The 19,141-nt window shown below is 42.9% G+C and overlaps 1 protein-coding gene across 1 annotated transcript in view; it reads right to left on the minus strand.

The window, feature by feature from the left end:
- The window catches only part of LOC145417752 (tyrosine-protein phosphatase Lar-like), a 52,126-nt gene extending 33,567 nt beyond the window's left edge, over window positions 1–18,559 (minus strand). The window contains exons 1-2 of the mRNA XM_080286358.1: window positions 18,544–18,559; window positions 17,686–17,816 (exon numbers count right to left, since the gene is read on the minus strand). Of these exons, the coding sequence (XP_080142484.1) occupies window positions 17,686–17,816; window positions 18,544–18,559 (147 nt within the window). The remainder of the gene's footprint in view (window positions 1–17,685; window positions 17,817–18,543) is intronic.
- Window positions 18,560–19,141: the final 582 nt, after the last annotated feature.

Here is a 19,141-nt window from a genome sequence, read left to right on the forward strand (position 1 = left end):
ACAAGCTTAGCACATTCTGACCTGTTACAAGCTTAGCACATTCTGACCTGTAACAAGCTTAGCACACTCTGACCTGTTACAAGCTTAGCACAGACTTCATCCACGCCACACCCGAATTACTCAGCTCAGTAAATCAAATATCTCAGTCCTGAATTTGCTGTGCCATTTCCACCCCAGTCCACGTGTAACAGTGCTTGTCAGAATTTAAAAGCAAAATATATGCAGTTTGTAAGGCCATGAAAAGCAACGTGTAATGCTTTTCATGCAAAAATATAAAGCAAGGAAGTGAGTTCATTAGGAGAAACTGATATAAACATGACCACTTGCTTTAAATTGAATCTCTCTGTGTGAAATATATATGTGTGTGTGCAAACTGAGATAGTAATTTGAATTATAAACATTAATTTGCAGTTCCTACGGCTTTCGAAATAAATGTTTGAGAGGGTGAAGAGATGAGGAGAGAGGGAGGGGAGGAGAGGGAAGGGAGAGGGTGAAGCAGTGAGGGGGGAGGAGAGGGAAGGGAGAGGGGTTAAGGGTCAGAGGTCAAGAGGTCAAACTATTCTACGTGACCCTCCATTAACCCCCCCCCCCGTTCTCTCTGTGTGTTTGGTAATAATTAATTTACCAGTAATGAGGTCAAATGTCCAGCTATGTTTCTCTTAATCACCCTCATTCTCATCTGTGTGTGTGTGTGTGTGTGTGTGTTTATGTAATCGTGTATGTATTTACTTGTATGTATATGTGCTTATGCATGCGTTATATACAGACTCTCTAAATCCCTTCCCTATTTTGACCCAATTTATGCTTGCTCACCTCGGACAGTTTTATTTGTTTAATCTTGGGGAAACCTGTAGTAGTGAAAGGACCAGAAAAAAAAAAAATCTCCATTTAAATTTTCCGCTGTGAAGCTGTCCTCAGAGTTGAATAAAATACCGGTAATCAAGTGGTGGAGATAATATGAGGAAAACCAGAAAACGCTTAGAGAGCGCATACCTCCGCCAATGCCGTTGTCTTTTAAAAGGATCCGGATCCGGATCCACGGATACAGGATCCGGATCCGGATCCACTCTCAAATTTAATCAATTCTTTCTTGGTCCATGAACCACCTTTCTACAAAATTTCATTGAAATTCATGGAGAACTTTTGGAGATATTGTGCAGGATACTCCGGATCCGAATCCGGCCCAAAATTTATTAATTTTCCTTGGCCCATAGACCACTTTTCCACAAAATTTCATTAAAATCCGTTCTTTACATTTTAAGTAATCCTGCAAACAGACAGACAAAGCAGCTCGGGGTAAAACATTACCTCCTTGGCGGAGGTAATGATACGTTTGGTGACTGAAGTGGTTAGTCTCCTCACTGGCAGGGGTCTGTCCTCAGGTGATGACAATGGTGTGCCAGCAGAAATAAAAGCAGTAAAAGACGGCACCCTGCTGGACGAGATAATAAACACGTGCAGTACAATTGGGTAGCCTCACTCCACAGCAGGAGACCGTCGGGGGTCCCACCGAGCCTAAAACTTGGTCTGGCTGGAGAACTACCACTGGGCAAAGATTTGATGTCTTAGGGAAAGAAAAAACAAATGGCTGTGAATACCGCTATGGACGTGGACCCCCAAGGCCCCCCTTCTCCCTAAAAAGGGCTGCCCTCGGGTATCTCAAACCACCTAAAATCTTGTCGTGGCGGCGGTCTACCACAATACCAAATGTTCCTTTCCTTCCCTCCCCCTGACGATCAAGTTTGCCGACCAAAAAACTCTATCCCCTCCTGCCCCTCCTTCATCTTGGGAAGTACCACTCTTTGAAGTACGGGAAAGATTTACCTTTATTGAATTTTGTAGATTTGCATATGGGGGCATCTTTCTTTGATGTTATTGGCGACACGAATCAAAGGAGAAAGAATATACATGATGATATCTTTACTGATGATGATGATGTTACTATTATTACAACAGTTGTACTTTACTGCTGCTGCTGCTGATGTTACTGTTACAACAACAACAACTACTACTACTAGTAATAGTAGTCATATTCGTAATAATAATAATAATAATAATAATAATAATAAAAAATACGGGTGGCTCAAGCAGTGATATATTCATGGGATGGTGATTGGCAGATCACATCGCTTGGATAATAATAATAATAATAATAATAATAATAATAATAATAATAATAATAATAAGGGATGCCCAGGAGGTGATATATTCATGGGATGGTGATAGGCAGAGCACATCGCTTTGATCTCTCTCACGGGCTAATAAACCAGAGGTGAGGCCAAACCACCACCTATAGCACCTGACAATAATAATAATAATAATAATAATAACGACATCAACAATCATCATCATCATCATCAAAATTAAGCCGTGAAGATGTTGAGGGAGCATATGATATAGCCTAATAGTAATAATAATAATAATAATAATAATAATAATAATAATAATTGCATTGGCATGATTAATACTGTAATTAAGTAATTAAGTCGTTAGGGTGGTGATTAGGGCTGTTAACTGGTAAATGGGGTTAATTACTTTCAACGCACATATGAGAATGAACGCATACATACATACATACATACATACATATGCAAAGAAACAGCCAGCTAAATAGAAAGGCTAGGACACACACACACACACACACACACACACACACACACAGAGGAGGGGGAGGGTAAGGAAAAGAGAGGGAGAGAGATGAGTAGTTGGGAAGTTATAGGAAGGGAAACTGAGAGAGAGAGAGAGAGAGAGAGAGAGAGAGAGAGAGAGAGAGAGAGAGAGAGAGAGAGAGAAAGAGAGAGAGAGAGAGAGAGGTAAGAAAAGGGAGGGAGCGGGAATGGTTGGAGCAAAGTTATAGGAGGGAAAAATGATAGATGGTGAGAGAGAGAGAGAGAGAGAGAGAGAGAGAGAGAGAGAGAGAGAGAGAGAGAGAGAAGGGTTGGAGCAAAGTTATTGGGGGGGAAAATGATAGATGGTGAGAGAGAGAGAGAGAGAGAGAGAGAGAGAGAGAGAGAGAGAATTGGAGGAGGGCATGGGAGGAATGAAGCTGTAGGGGAAGAGAAAGAAAAGAAGAGGAAGGGGAGGGGGAGGGGGGAAGGCTGGAGGATATAGGAAGGATAAGGGATGAAAAGAGGAGGAGAGAGAGAGAGAGTTAGGGGAGGGGAGGGGAAGAGGAACGGTGAATTAGTGGAGAAGGAGGAAGAGGAGGAGGGAGGGAGAGGTGGGGGGGGGGAAGAAGAAAGGTTGGAATTGGTGGAGAGAGAGAGAGAGAGAGAGAGAGAGAGAGTTCAAAATTCAAATTCAAGTACTTTATTTCCACTAAACAATGGTTATAAATAAAGATATATTCCAGTACATAGTAAGTACGGTGCATGGAGAAAGTGAAAAATCATTAAAATTAAAGACAAATGTAGGGCAAGATCTCAGTTAGAAGAATTTTTTATCTTGCGTACACATAATAGGTATTTCAGGTCAAAAAACTTTATATTCTCTCCCATAAGAAAACACAGCAGCCTAGATTTGAGTACTGGGAGGCCTCTGGTATTGGTTAGTAAAGCGGGCAGTTCATTCTAGAGCTTCGGGCCCAGTACAGTGAGTGAGCTGGTACCTGTGTTAGTGGATTCTTCGTATACATAGGTTATTTTGGTGTCTGGTTACACTTCCACCCACGTTTTAGGCACCGTAGGACATAAACCATTGAGGGTCTCGCACGCCACGCAGTATCGCATGTTTATAGCACAGTACGTAAATGCTTGCTGCTGTTTAATACTGAGCCACCGTAACTCTTTCAGCGCTGGAGGTACATGATCGTATTTCCTCATCCCACCTTCAGCAACTTTAGCGGCGAAGTTCAGTAGTTTCCCGGCACTGTGTGTAAGGAGAGAGAGAGAGAGAGAGAGAGAGAGAGAGAGAGAGAGAGAGAGGAGGTGACAGTCTGTTTGATCACTTTCTGGAGTTTATTTTCCGTCTCTCTGTCTCTCTCTCTCTCTCTCTCTCTCTCTCTCTCTCTCTCTCTCTCTCCGTCACATCTCTAGCTCTCCTCTTCTCATCTCTTTTTTCCCCTCTCTCCCACTTCCCTAACCCCCTTCTCTTCCTTTTTCCCCCTCTCCCTTCCCTTCCCTTCCCCTCCCTTTCCTTCTTTTACTTTGTAATCCTCTCCCCTTCCTTTCTCTCCGCTCACATATTTTACCTCTCCCTTTCCTCACCTCCCTCTTCCCTCTACCCTTCCCCTCCCTCCCTCTCTATCTACATCTATCACTTCGCCCCTCCTTTCCTCACCACCTTTCTCCCCCCTCTCCCCTCCCCACCCTCCCCTCCCCTCATATCCATCACCTCTCCCCTTCTCCCCTCATCTGGCACCCTCTCAAACTATCCGTCACCTCTCTCCCCCCTCCCCTCCCCTCATCTCCCCCCCAAGCCATACATTTTATCCCTTCTACCCCTCCCCCCCTCCCCTCATCCATCTCCCCCCTCCCTTCCCCTCACCTCGCCCCCTTCACCTTTCAGCATTTAGTTCACATAGATCAGGTATTGTCTAACCCCTTTGTCTCCCCTCTTCCTCTATGTTTTTTTCCCTTTCCCCTCTTTCTCCCCCCTCTTGTTCCCTGTTTTCCTCTCTTCTGCTTCCTCTCTCCTCCCTCTCGCTTCTCCCCACTCTTTATTTTTCTTCCTCTTCTCTCCTCTCTTATTTCTCTCCTCCCCTCTCTTCCCTTCCTCTCACCCCCACTTCACCTTTCACCATAGACCTCATAAAGGTCAGGTATTTTCTTTTTCCTTCCCTTTTCACACACACACACACACACACACACACACACACACACACACACACACACACACACACACACACACACACACACACACACACACACACTCTCTCTCTCTCTCTCCTAGCGATTTTGAACGAAGGTTATGTATTCTCCCGTGTCTGTTTGTCTGTCTTTTTGTGTACAAGGTATCTCTCAAAAGATGTTATAGAATTTAAGTGAAACCAAGAGTATAGGAGGATAGTGGGTCAAGGAATAGTTGGATAGATTTTTTTTTTTATTGGCGCTGGCGGAGGTCTGAGCTCTCGGAGATTGTGAAACAGGACAAACCAAGACCGTAGAATTAAATGGCTGTGTGAGACCGTAAAAGGATTCGTCAGGTAGGAAAGTGGAATTACAGCAGTGAATCATACCTTTTATTGGCCTTGGTGGGGGTATGTGCTTTGTGAGTGGTTCTTTATTATTTTTCCATTTTCTTTTATTATTTTTCCTTTCTCCTCTTCTCCACATCTCTTCCTTCTTCCCTCTTTCTTCTTTCTTTTCTCTCCAGTGGTCATTCTTTCGTCCCCCAACTCCCCTGTTCCCATCCTTCAGCATCCAACCACCCCTCTCTCCTCACCCCTTCCCCATCATCTTCTTCCCCCCCCCTTCCCTTCCCCATCACTTCCCTCCTCCCTTCCCTTCTCCATCACTTCCTCCCCCCCTCTCTTCCCTTTCCCATCACTTCCTTCCTTTCCCTTCCGCATCACCACCTCCACCCTCCCTCACCTTCCCCTTCACCTCCTCCCCTCCCTTCGCTTCCCCTCACCCCCACCCCCTCTCACCTTGCAACATTTAGTTTCAATAGTTCAGGTATTTTGTAACCCTTTCTCTCTCTCTCTCCCCTCTTTCTCTCTCTCTCCCCTCTTTCTCCCCTTTTTTCGTCGTTTTCCCCTCTTCTGCTTCCACTTTCCCCCTTCCCTCTTCCACTACACTTCTTTTTTCCCCCTCTCATTTCCTCTCTTCTCCCATCCCCCATCTTTCTTCTCCCCTCCCCCACTTCCTGTCGCCCCTCCCCTCTCTCCTTCCTTTTCTCCCATCCTGTCTCCCTTCCTTCCTTCCCTTCTCCCTCCATCCCTTTCTTCCTTCCCTTCTGCCACCTCTCTTACTCTTCTCCCTCCTTCCCTCCCACTCTTCATTCCACACCTCTATCACTCCTCCCTCTCCCTCCCCCTGCCTCCCTCTCCCTCCCCCTGCCTCCCTCTCCCTCCCCCTGCCTCCCTCTCCATCCCCCTGCCTCCCTCTTTCCCTCCCCCTCCCCCCTTCACCTTTCAACGCCCACTTCCTATAGATCAAGTATTTTCTATCCAATTCTCTCCTCCCCTCTTTCTCACCATTTTTCTTTTACCAGTGGCACGCTCTCTTTCCCCTCTCCTCCCCTCCTCTCCCCTCCTTTCTCCCCTTCTCTCCTCTACTCCCCTCTCGTCTCCTCTCCTTTCCTCTCTTTCTTTGTCTTCTCTTTTCCTTAATTTTTATCATTCTAGTTTTTGCTCTTCCTCTCTTGTTTTTTTTCTTCGATTTTTCCAAGCAATTTCTCCTGTTCCTCTTCCCTCTTACCCACCATTTTCCCTCTTCCCTCTTTATTTACCATTCTCTCCTCTTCTCCTTTACTCTTCCTTCTTCCCTCATATCTTCATTCTCTCTCTCTCTCTCTCTCAACTCATTTCCTTCACTCCCTCCCTCTCCCTCCCCTTCCCCTCCTCCTTCCTCCATCTCATCTCTCCATTTTTCATTTCTCAACTAACTTTTCCTCCTCTCTCACTCCCACACATCCCCCTCCCCTCCCCTCCCCTCCTCTTCGCTCTCTCATTTTTCCACTTCTCTTCTCTCCTCCCTTCTCTCCTTCTCTTCTCTTCTCTTTCGGCTATGCTCCTCTCTTCTCTTTCGGCTATGCTCCTCTCTTCTCTTTCGGCTATGCTCCTCTCTTCTCTTCTCTCCTCTCCTCCCCTTTCTTCTCTTCACAGTTCTCCTCTCTACTCCTTTCTTCTCTCTCCTCTTCTTTCCTCTCTTCTCTTCTCTTCTGTCCACTTTTTTTCTCTCCTCTCCTCTCCCATCCTCTTTCCTCTCCTCTCCTCTCTTCTCTTCTCTTCTCTTCACTCCTCTTCTTTTCTTTGTCCTGCTTGTCCTTTCTTCTTTGCTTTCCTTTTCTCTTTCTCCTCTCCTCTCCTCTCTTCACCTTTCTTCCCCTCTCTCTCATCATTCATCCTCCCTCCACCCCTGTTATATAAATGGAAATAAAATTCAGATGCTGGTTCTCTTATCTCTCTCTCTCTCTCCCCCCATTCCTCTCCCTTTCTCTCCCCTCCACCCCATTTCTATCCCCCCCACCCACTCCCTTCCCTGCATCTCACAGCGGGGTGTCCTGATGGAGTGAAGGGTATCACAGGTGGAAGGTTATTGCAGTTTAGGTGGGTGGAGGTGGGTGTAGGTAGGTGGTGGGTGTAGTTGGGGGGCGGAGGTGGGTGGTGGGTGTAGGTGGGTGGTGGGTGGAGGTGGGTGGGCGGGTGGTAGGATTATGTGGGTGTTGGGTGTAGGTGGGTGTAGGTTGGTAGTGGGAAGAGGTGGGTAATGGGTGTAGGTGGGTGGTGGTGTAGGTGGGTGGTAAATAGGTGGGTGTAGGTTGGTGTTGGGTGTAGGTGGATGGTGGGTGTAGGTGGGTGGGGAGTTAGGTGGTTAGTGGGAGTAGGTGGGTGGTAGAAGTAGGTGAGTGTAGGTGGATGGTGGGTGTAGGTGGGTGGGGAGTTAGGTGGTCTGTCTGTCTGTCTGGGTGTAGGTGGGTGGTGAGTGTAGGTGGGTGGTGGGTGTGGGTGGGTGGTGGGTGTGGATGTATATATGTGGGTGTTGGGGGACTGAGTGATAGATGTAAGTAGACAGTGAATGTAAGTGGGAGTAGGTGGGTGGGAGGCAAGAATGGTTTAGGTGGGAGACTGTGGTGGTGAGTGGAGTTAGGTGGTTAATATAGGTGGGTGGGAAGGATAAGGTGGAGTAGGTGGGTGTAAGTGGGTGTGGGAGGGTGTAGGTAGATGGGAGGAGAGAGAAAAATTGGCAGGAGTATGGGAAAAGAAGGTTGAGTTTGAGAGAGAGAGAGAGAGAGCCGTTTATCTGGCCCAAAATTACTTAGCTGTAAAATAACGAGATTAAGTAAAAATAGTTTATTATTTCCGCCTCGTGCAACTTAATTAGCGAGTTTCATGATACGGGTTGTGTTGTGGATGTGATCTTTGGCTGGTTTATGTCTGAGAGAGAGAGAGAGAGAGAGAGAGAGAGAGAGAGAGAGAGAGAGAGAGAGAGAGAGAGAGAAGAAATATATATTTAGGAGGATATAACATGGATGTGATAGATAGATAGATAGATAGATAGGTAGATAGATAGACTGTCTGTCTGTCTGTCTGTCTGTCTGTCTGTCTGTCTCTCTCTCTCTCTCTCAAACATGAGTATACTGTAGGAAGCATAGTTTATCTTGAGGTGTATACCTATAAACATATTCTTAAGCAACTCCACGTCTCTTATCTTTCTTCGCTTATCATTTTTCTTCCTCTTATCAAATTACCTTCAAAATCTGATGATAAGGAGGTCAGGCAGGTAGGAAATAGTGGTAGTTAACGGGAGTCTTCTTGCTGCTTATCCTTATCATGAGGTCATAGGTCAAAGTCCGTATTATCGTGAGGTCATAAGTCAAGGTTCGTATTATCATGAGGTCATAGGTCAAGGTTCGTATTATCATGAGGTCAAAGGTCAAGGTTCGTATTATCGTGCGGTCATAGGTCAAGGTTCGTATTATCATGAGGTCATAGGTCAAGGCTTGTATTATCGTGAGGTCAAAGGTCAAGGTTTGTATTATCGTGAGGTCATAGGTTAAGGTTTGTATTTTTGTCGGTTGTGGAAGCTCCCTGACACATTTTCCTAAGCGATTTATTTGGTTTATTACACCTTACTGGCCTCTTCTGTGTTACATATGTCCTTCCATTATCGCCATCTATCTATCTATTGCCAGACGCCAGAATCCCATAAGGTACTCCGCATAAATAATGTCATAAATACGAGCTAGTAATAAATCGCAAAGGAAGAGTTGTTAGAGACCAAAATACGAGTCAAAAAATAAATCACTAAGGAAGAAGTGTTGGGGACGTGAATACGAGCAAAAAATAAATCGCTAAGGAAAAGGTGTTAAGAGACGAAAATGCGAATCGCTAAGGAAGAGGTGTTAGGGACGAGAATATGAGCCAGAAATAAATCGCTAAGGAAAAGGTGATAGGAACGAAAGCACCTTCCTTTTTATTAAAAAAAAAAAAATGTAAACAGAGGCGACCGTAAAAGATAAATATTCTTCCAATGGCAAGTGATTTTTTTTTTTGTTTTTTGTTTTTTTTTGTAAGTTAATGTTGTCCAGATCTTAAGCAAACCTAATCTGTCTTAAGATCTGTATTCCCTGTGAGGCTGGACATCTGGACCTCTTTATCTATCTCTGTGTGTCTGTCTGTCTGTCTATCTGTCTATTTATCGATAAGCATAAAAAGTGGTGTTCCTGATTAAAGTTCTCTCTCTCTCTCTCTCTCTCTCTCTCTCTCCCTCTCTCTCTCTCTCTCTCTCTCTCTCTCCGTGGATAACCATGTCCACCAAAAGTGCACACATATAGAACCATTATCAGTACACACACACACACACACACACACACACACACACACACACACACACACACACACACACACAGGATAAACCCTCTTTCTAGCGCCATCATCTTCTCCTTCCCTTTATCGCTATTCTCATTATTTCCTCCTCCTCCTCCTCCTCCTCCTCCTCCTCCTTTATCCACCCTTCTCTCTTTCCCCTCTTTATCACTCTCTTTGTCATCTTCGTTGCTCTTCCCTCTCTCCTTATTCAGCTATTTATTGCTTTTTATTTTTTTCTTTGTCATTTTTTTCATTCACCCAGTTATCAGTTTGTTTTTATGAGAAAGAGAGAGAGTGTGTGTGTGTGTGTGTGTGTGTGTGTGTGTGTGTGTGTGTGTGTGTGTGTGTGTGTGTGTGTGTGTGTGTGTGTGTGTGTGTGGTTTTATGTGCGTCTGTGATCTGGTTTTTATTAGGCTTTGGAAGAAGTATGTGTGTGTGTGTGTGTGTGTGTGTGTGTGAGAGAGAGAGAGAGAGAGAGAGAGTACTACTACTTTAATGTAATCTGTGTATTGTCCGACGCTGCATCCAGTGAGGGGGGGGACCTAGACAGGCAAATTTAGTCTCACACTCCCCATTCCCTCCTCATCGACGAACCACCACAAGATGCAGGGTAGTCCTTATATAGCCCTCGTCTATGCGTGTTCCGAGGACGGCTTAGGACTATCGATATCTATCCTGCGTCACTTATTTCCCATCTCTACACCCACGCCCACACCAGCAGACTGAGCCAAGGGTATCTAGAGGGGCGCTGTTTACAGACCATCCGACTAATGAGTTGAAATAATGTGGTTTTTGGGATGAATAAATGCTAGAGTTTCTCCGGTCATGCAAGGGTTTGGTGGTGCTGATGTTAATGCGTAGTTGAATAAAATTGTTTGGTGTGTGTGTGTGTGTGTGTGTGTGTGTGTGTGTGTGTGTGTGTGTACCGTATTTGTCTTTTTGTGTGTCTGTGTATGTGTGTGTGCGTATCTTTATATCTCTTCTCATGTCTGTTTGTGTATATGTCTTTCTGCTTGTCTGTGTATGTGGCCGTCTGTGTCTGTCTGCTTGTCTGTGTGTCTGTTTGTGTCTGTCTGTCTCTCTCGGTTCATGTATGTGTGTGTGTCTGTATCTGTGTATGTACTTGTCTGTATGTGTATATCTTCTTTTGTCTGTCTGTGTGTATGACAATGTGTGTGCGTCTGTATACCTGTCTTCGGCCCATTTCTCTCTCTCTCTCTCTCTCTCTCTCTGGTATTCCTTTCCCAGATTTAGGTTTGGTTCCAGTATGAAGGTCAGGGGTCAAAGGTCAAGGTCAGGGTCACTGGATAAAAGCGAGAGTTTTTTAGTTATGTTATATCGAGTCATATTTTGTGGTAATTATATATACGTATTTTGAAGTCATCATCATCATCATCATCATCATCATCATCAATTTCTTCCCCACCTGAAGATGAGTCACGTGGGGCCGAAATGAAGGAGTTAGACTTATTAGCGAAACGTGAAGAGTGATTTCCCAAGAGTTTTTCCGTTTTTTTTTTTTTCGTTTTCTTTACTTAATCGTATTTGAGAAGGTCTAGGTTGAGATGGGAGACAATAAAGTTTTACGAATTTTCCCGAAGTTTTCCTTAATGATTTTTTAATGATCGTGGAGTACTGTTTACTTGGGGTTATGAGGCTCACCTTTTTTTCAGTTTTCTAGTTAAAGTTTAATTGGCACTCTCGAAGGTGTTTTGTAGTTTATTATTATTATTATTATTATTATTATTATTATTACTATTAGTTATTATTATTATTATTATTATTATTTGAGAATGCAGTTTCCTTGAGTATTTTGCTTACCAGTTTTTGTGACAAATTTGTGGTGTCTTTTTCTTATAAATAAATAGATAGATATATAGATAAATAAATAGTTTATAGGTTGTATTTTTTTATTTCCTTGCTGGTTATAACGTTTCCTTTTTTTTATTAGGGTAGAAATTTGAGAGAAATTTCCATAGAATATTTTGTTTGATAATATTTTATGGTCAGGTAAATATTAAACAAAAATAGGGGGAACGTCCTTGGTATTGTTTTATATCTGTTTATCTGTCTATCTGTCTGTCTATTTATCTATCTGTCTATCTATCTATCTATCTATCTATATGTACACTTAACTGCCTGGGTAATATTTAATGTGGCTTGTGTGCGTGGTTTTATTTCTGTTATTTGTATTAAGCTAGAAAAAATATTATTGTGATTTCTTTGGATTTTGTTTTCCTTTGATGCTTTTGTTTCGGTGTTCTGCTGGGAATGTGAAAGTCATTATTTTCTCCCTTTTTTATTTTCATTTTCATTTCTCTCTCTCTCTCTCTCTCTCTCTCTCTCTCTCTCTCTCTCTCTCTCTCTCTCTCTCTCTTTCTTTACATATACTCTTTGTGTCCTCTTTGAAGTTCGAGATATTTTGTTATTTATTATTATTATTATTGAACCTTTAGAAGCACCGGAAGGAGGCAATTATATTCATTTTCTCTTTCTCTTTTTCGCTGTTTTAGTACCATGATTTTTTTTTGGGGGGCGGGGAGTCATTTTTTCTTTCCCAATGATTTTTTTTACTCAGGTGAGATGATGGTAGTTGTTGTTGTTGATTAGGATGCTTTTGTTTGTTGTTTGTTGTGGTTGCTTGGCTTGGTATGTATATTTGTTGATTTTGTTATTGTTCTTGTAATTGTTGCTTTATTGTTGTTTTTGTTTGTTTTTGCTGTTCTGTTCATTTCACTCTTTTGTATTCTTCCCCTCTTGCTCCCTTAATTATTTCTCCTCCTCCTCCTCCTCCAGTATTTATTTCCCTCTCCTCACGTTTCCCTTTCATCATCCTTTAATCTCTTCCTTCTTTTCTCTCCTGTTATTCACCCTCTGTCTCTGCTTTCCCTCCAGTTATTTATTCTCTCTCTCTCTCTCTCTCTCTTTCTCTCTCTCTCATATTATTAATTTATTTACTCCTCGCCCTCCTGTAATTTCCACATTATATTATACACTTCGTTATTTATCTCATATCGTGCCGTCTCTCTCTCTCTCTCTCTCTCTCTCTCTCTCTCTCTCTCTCTCTCTCTCTCTCTCTCTCTCCTTCGTTTCATTCCACATTTTTTTATCGTAGTTTTTTGGCCTCTTCCATGACTCACTTTTTCCCTGTTTATTTATTTGTCTTCTTCCTTTTCATTTATTTTCATTAATTTCTCTCTCTTCCTCCATTTACTGTTCTTATATATATTTATCTTTAGTAAATTATATCCCCTCCTGCCCATTTTATTCCTTTACCATATATTCCATTTATTGTCTCCCTCTTCATCCCCAACTGGCTATCTATCTGTCTGTCTATCTATCTATCTATCTATCTATCTGTCTGTCTATCTATCTCGATCTGTCTATCCATCCGTCTGTCCATCCATCATCGAATTCATTTATAGCCTAATCTGGAGCGTAGGGCCCCGGAGCTAGGCCGATTAAGCCGGAAATTTTGTTTATTTGTTTGTTTTCTTTGATTTTCGTTTTTCCCACTTTTTCATTTCAGCATTTTTTTCTTATTACTTTTATTTCGATGTTTTCCATTTATTAATTTTTCGATCTTCATAATTTATTCCTTTTGTATATTTTTCATTTTTTTCCACATTCCTTTCTTTCTTTATTATTTATTTAGTACTCCATTTTCGTTCCCTCATTCCTTTTAATTTTTACCTCCCTCTCCCTTCATTCCTTCCTTTACGTCCCCATCCTTTCACTCCTTTATTTCCTCCCTCTCCCTTCATTCCTTCCTTTACTTCCCCATCCTTTCATTCCTTTATTTCCTCCCTCTCCCTTCATTCCTTCCTTTACTTCCCCATCCTTTCATTCCTTCATTTTTCCCTCCCTCTCTCTTCATTTCTTCCTTTACTTCCCCATCCTTTCATGCCTTAATTTTTCCCTCCCTCTCTCTTCATTTCTTCCTTTACTTCCCCATCCTTTCATGCCTTAATTTTTACCTCCCTCTCCCTTCATTTCTTCCTTTACTTCCCCATCCTTTCATGCCTTAATTTTTACCTCCCTCTCCCTTCATTCCTTCCTTTACTTCCCCATCCTTTCAGTCCTTCATTTACCCTCCCTTCCCCGTCATTCCTTCCTTTACCTCCCCATCCTTTCCTTCCTTCATTATATTTCCTATTCACTGTCTTCTCCCTCCTTTCATTCTTCACATTTTAATTCGTTTTTTATCGCCCCCGTCTCTCATTCCGTTACTGCTTCTGTCTGTGTTTTTACGGCGTCCATTCCGTTATCTCCGTGTTTTATGGCTTATCTCAGTTTAGCCTGGTGTTTTTTTTGGTGTTTTTTTTTTTTTTTTTTTTTTTTTAATTGCTTTTTGAAATTTTGGACTGTTTTTTTTTTATTTATTTATTTTTTTTTTTTATGGTGTGATTTTTTGCGTTTGGAGTTTTTTTTTTTTGCTTTTTTAATTTTTGGATTTGTTTTTTTGCATTTAGATAGGATAGTTTTTTTCTTTTGATTTTTTTTTTTGCTTTTGGATTGTTTTTAGTTTTTGCTTTTTGGATTGTTTTTTTTCTCTCTCTCTTGGATAGTGTTTTTTTTTGTGTTCGGATTCTTGTTTTTTTTTCTTGTTTTTCTTGTTTTTTTTTCGTGGACTTGTGTGTTTTTTTGTGCTTGGATTCTGGCTCGTTTCTCTTTTCTTTGTCATCTGCATTGCGTTTTGTGTGTGTGTGTGTGTGTGTGTGTGTGTGTGTTCCAAGTTATCTCTGTTGTATGGCATATCATTTTTACTGCCATGTGTGTGTGTGTGTGTGTGTGTGTGTGTGTGTGTGTGTGTTCCAAGTTATCTCTGTTGTATGGCTTATCATTTTTACTGCCGTGTGTGTGTGTGTGTGTGTGTGTGTGTGTGTGTGTTTTGTGGGTTTTTGTGTGTGTGTGAATTGTTTGTGCTTATGTCCTTGTTTGAATGTTATTTTAATGTTATTTTTGTCAGCACTATGTTAACTTTTTTCCGGTCGCTGTTTTTGTGTGCTTTACCATGTTTTTTTGTGTTTTTATTCTTGTTTTTTCTTGTTTTAATATTTCTTTGATTATTTGTTTTTCATTATATATTTTGTCTTTAAAGTTATATATATATTTTCTTTCGACTGTCACTTTTTTCTTTTCCTTTTCTGCTTGGGTCATTGTCTCTCTCTCTCTCTCTCTCTCTCTCTCTCTCTCTCTCTCTCTCTCTCTCTCTCTCTCCCTATTAGTTTGGCCATTAAGCTGTCTGTCTGTCCCTGGAATTTATCTGTCTGTCTGTCTGTCTGTCTGTCCTCCTGCTGTGCAATTTAAATCTGTCAGACCGATAACATGGTACTCTCTCTCTCTCTCTCTCTCTCTCTCTCTCCATTTTATCCCTCCTGTTCTGTTCGTTTGCTTCCCGCACTTCCTCTGTATTTATATTTTCTCTGCATCCTTCCATCTCCCTCCCTCCTTCTCTCCCTTCCTCCCTTCCTCCCTTCCTCTCACTTAATGCTTTACTCTCCTCTTTCTCTCTCTCCCTCCCTGCCTCCCTCCCTCCCTCCATATGCCTTCCTCCTCCACTCCTTTTCCCTCCTTCCTTCTTTTTCATTGCCTTCCCTATTCTCTCCCTCCCTTTCTCTGTTTTCCTTCATCTTTGTTCCTTCCACTACTCTCCCCGCACCCCCTCCTCCCTTCTCTCTTTCTCTTTCTCTCTTTCCCTCTCTCCCTCATTCTTTCCAGTTCGTTCCTTCCCTCTGTCCTTCCTTCCCCCTCCTTTCCTTCCTGCTTTTCTCCCTTCCCCTTCCACCCTCCCTTTCCTTCCTATCCTCCTCCTTTCCCTCCCCAGGTATCCCTCATCCCCCTCCCTTTTTCCTTCTCCCTCCTTCTCCCATTTTCTATTTCGCATTCCTCTCTCTGCCTCTTCCTTCCTCCCTCTTCTCCCTTCCTTCCTCCCTCCCTCTCCTCCTCCTCCCCACCTCCACGTATCCCTCATCCCCTCCCTCTTTCCCTGTCCCTCCTCCCCCTTTCAATTTCGCATTCCTCTCTCTCTCCCTTCCTCCCTCTTCTCCCTTCCTCTCTCTCCTTCCCTCCCTCTCTCCGTCCCCCCCTTCCCTTAAGCACACAAGCTTGAGCAGCTGAGCCTCTTACATCATCCCCCCCCCTCTCTCTCTCTCTCTCTCTCTACACACACACACACACACACACACACACACACACACACACACACACACACACACACACACACCGTAGGCTACCCCATGTTAACCTCCTCCAGACTATTTTCTTCAGCCGTGAGTGGGTCATAGGAGCCTGAGAGTGTTAATCCCTGGTAATATCGTCGGGTAAGGAGTCTCCCTAACACCTCTTCCTTAGCGATTTATTTTTGGACATGTCTGGTTAATACCCTATTGTATAAATCCACAGTATGGCGATGTTGGAAGGATTTACATAACACAGAAGAGTAAGTTTAGTAAGCATAATAAATCGCTTAGGATAAGGTGTTAGGGAGCTTCCTTTACTAACGGGAATACGAGTCGAGTAAAATCCCAGGTAATTGCGAGCAGTAAATCTAACCCATTCAGCCCGAGGACCAGACTTTTTATTTTATCATTTTATTTCTTCTATTTTTTTATTTTTATTTTATTTTTTATTTTTTATATTTTATTTTGTTTTATTTATATTTTATTTTATATATATTTTTTCTTTTTCTTTTATTTTTCATTCAGCATAGGATAGTGCCCAGGTAGTCCAGGTGATGCTCTGATCCGTATAATTTTTTCTAAGGTATATTATAAGGTGAAGGAAATAAATATATAAATAAATAATTAATAATATGTAAGTAAATAGTAACATATGTTACATAATAATATATATAAAATAATCTATACAATATATATATATATATATATATATATATATATATATATATATATATATATATATATATACCGGTGAATAATATATACGGTAAATAAATCGATATATAAATACCAGAGTGTTGTGGGACTATATAGTCTTGGTGAAAAAGAAGCCTCTGGCCTCTGAAAATCCATAAGCGTGACTGACTAACCGGGCCCCTCCTGAAGATGCCCCCGCTGTAAAAATAAGTCACCGTATTGAAGGGGTTAAGAGGCCCGTGGGAGCTAATGGGTTAAGCACGTAAGGAATGGGGAGGCATTTCTTAAGGAGAGAGAAAAATGAGTTATATTACTCAAGAAGGGAAGAAGAAAAAATTGAGATATTGTGTCAAGAAGGATTAGCATTTTTTTTTTGTGTCCCCCCTCGTAACTCTTCTTTGGTGCCCCGTTTTCTTTGTTAGTCATCTTCCTTTTGTGTACTTTCTTACTTGTCTTGTTTTCTTGTTTGATTTTTTCCTGGTCCTTGATTTCCTCGTAAGTGCTCTCTCTCTCTCTCTCTCTCTCTCTCTCTCTCTCTCTCTCTCTCTCTCTCTCGTAGTGTACAGGAAAAATGGAACTATCGTATTTTTTCGTCATTGAGTTTCGAAAATAATACGCTGAAAAAAAGAAGAAGAAATATTCGCCTAGTTAATATGAACAAACTAGAGCTCTTATGGATTCGAATCGACACCCCTGGTACTCGTGGTTGCGTTATGCTTTTGTATGTGTTCTTTATCCCCTCTCTCTCCCCCTCCTCTCTCTCTCCCCCTCCCCTCTCTCTTCCTCTCCCCTCTCTCTCCCCCTCCCCTCTCTCTCCCCCTCCCCTCTCTCTCTTCCTCCCCTCCCTCTCACTCTCCTTCCGTCTTTTCACTCTCAGTTTTTTGTTTGTGTCCATTCCTCTCTCCCCTTCCCTTCCCTTCCCCCTCCCTCTCTCCCCTCCCCTCCCCTCTCCCCTTTCCTCTCTTCTTCCCTTCATCCTGTTTCATTTCCGCTCCCTCTCCCTTCGTCTCCTCTTTCCGTTCCTGTCCTCAATTTCCATATTTTTTTGTATCATTCTTTCTCTCCTTCCCCTTGCGTTTAATCCCTCTTCCTTCCCTCCACCCTCCCCTTTCAATTACTCCTCTTTCCTTCCTTCTTTCCTTCCCCTTTTACCGCACATCAGTCACAAAATAAGTAAATAAATAAATACTATCTATCTGTCTATCTATTATCCGACCCCCTAATCCTGCAAAGGGTAGCCGCAGTCAGAACGCCTCCAAGTCTCTTTGTCACCCACTATTTGACTGCCCTCACCACAATTCATTCCCACTCATGGATTCAAAACCTGATACTCACGGCCATATCGGGCAGGTGTGCGACGCGGCAGTGCAGGTAAGCCGTGTGTCCGACGGGTGTGGTCACGTTGCGGTCACCAGGTGGGAGGAAGTGTGGCCCGGCAGGTGTGGTGCTTATCCCTCCATCCACACCTGTTGGGAAAAATATACACCTGGGTTAATTAAGAGGACAGGTGTGATTAGGTGTTAGAGGTGAGTAAGAGTTGATTAGGTATATGTCTGTGTGTGTGTTTTAGGTAGTGTTAATGTGTGTAGGTAAGTGTGTACCGTATGTGAATGTAGACAGGTGTAAGTGTTGGTAGATAAACTGTAGTAATTAGAAGTGTGGTCACTTTGCGGTCACAAAATGGTAGGAAGTTTAGTCTGACAGGTGTGAAGCCCCCATGCACACCTGTTGATTAAAACGCTGATGAGGACAGGTGGAAATGTTAGAGCTGTGTGTGGTGGTTGGTGGGATTAATTAAGCGAGGTATCTCGCCCTCCGTACCTGTTGATACACCTGAGTTGATAGGGCGACAGGTGTGTACTTGATCAGAGTGCTGCTTCTTTCAGTGTGTGTGTGTGTGTGTGTGTGTGTGTGTGTGTGTGTGTGTGTGTGTGTGTGTGTGTGTGTGTGTGTGTGTGTGTGTGTGTGTGTGTGTGTGTGTGTTGCTAATTGGCTTAAGAATTAATACCCTATTATCTTATTCCAGGTAAGGACGAAGGAGTTTATACCTGTCCAAGAACACCTTAAAGTTAATTATTTCCCACCTGAAGGGGAGAGACCAGAACTACACAACACTTTCAAGGTGAGAGAGATTGTTGCAGAGACTCATCCATCCACTTATCTATCCAGCCAGCCATCCACTCTGCCACCCACCTATCTTCCCGTTCATCCATGCACCCCCTCACCCACCCATCCATTCTTCCATCCAGCCGTCCATCCCTTCACCCATTCGTTTACTCATACATTCACCCTACCACCCACTCATTCATTCACCCACCGTTCCATCCATCCATTTAACAAGTCAACCACGCGTCCATCCAGTCAGCCATCCACCCGTCTGTCCATCCATCCCTTCACCTGTCCACCCATCCGTTCATCCATCCTTCCATCCATCCCATCAACCATCCACCCATCTGTCCATCCATCCCTTCACCTATCCACCCATCCATACATCCATCCACAGCTCGCCACCCATCCGCCCACCCACTCATCCATCCATCCATCCATCCACTCACCCACCTATCACCCACAGTCCTTACTAATAATTTCCTTCCTCACCACTTCAGGCCAATGACCTGTTACTTCCAGCTGTCCAGACGATTTTATTCAGCTGGGGAGAGGCTTTTGGAACATCAGAGGGGTTAGACACAACTTCCATTAACCCCTCCACCACCATAGAGCCATCATGAGCTGAGTAAAATCGTCTGGAGATGACAAGAGTATTGCGAAGAGTTAGGCCACGTGATTCGAG

The sequence above is a fragment of the Coenobita brevimanus genome, chromosome 111, assembly GCF_032717465.1.
Source record: "Coenobita brevimanus isolate Jiangsu-jjx chromosome 111, ASM3271746v2, whole genome shotgun sequence".
Classification (NCBI taxonomy): Eukaryota; Metazoa; Arthropoda; class Malacostraca; order Decapoda; family Coenobitidae; genus Coenobita; species Coenobita brevimanus.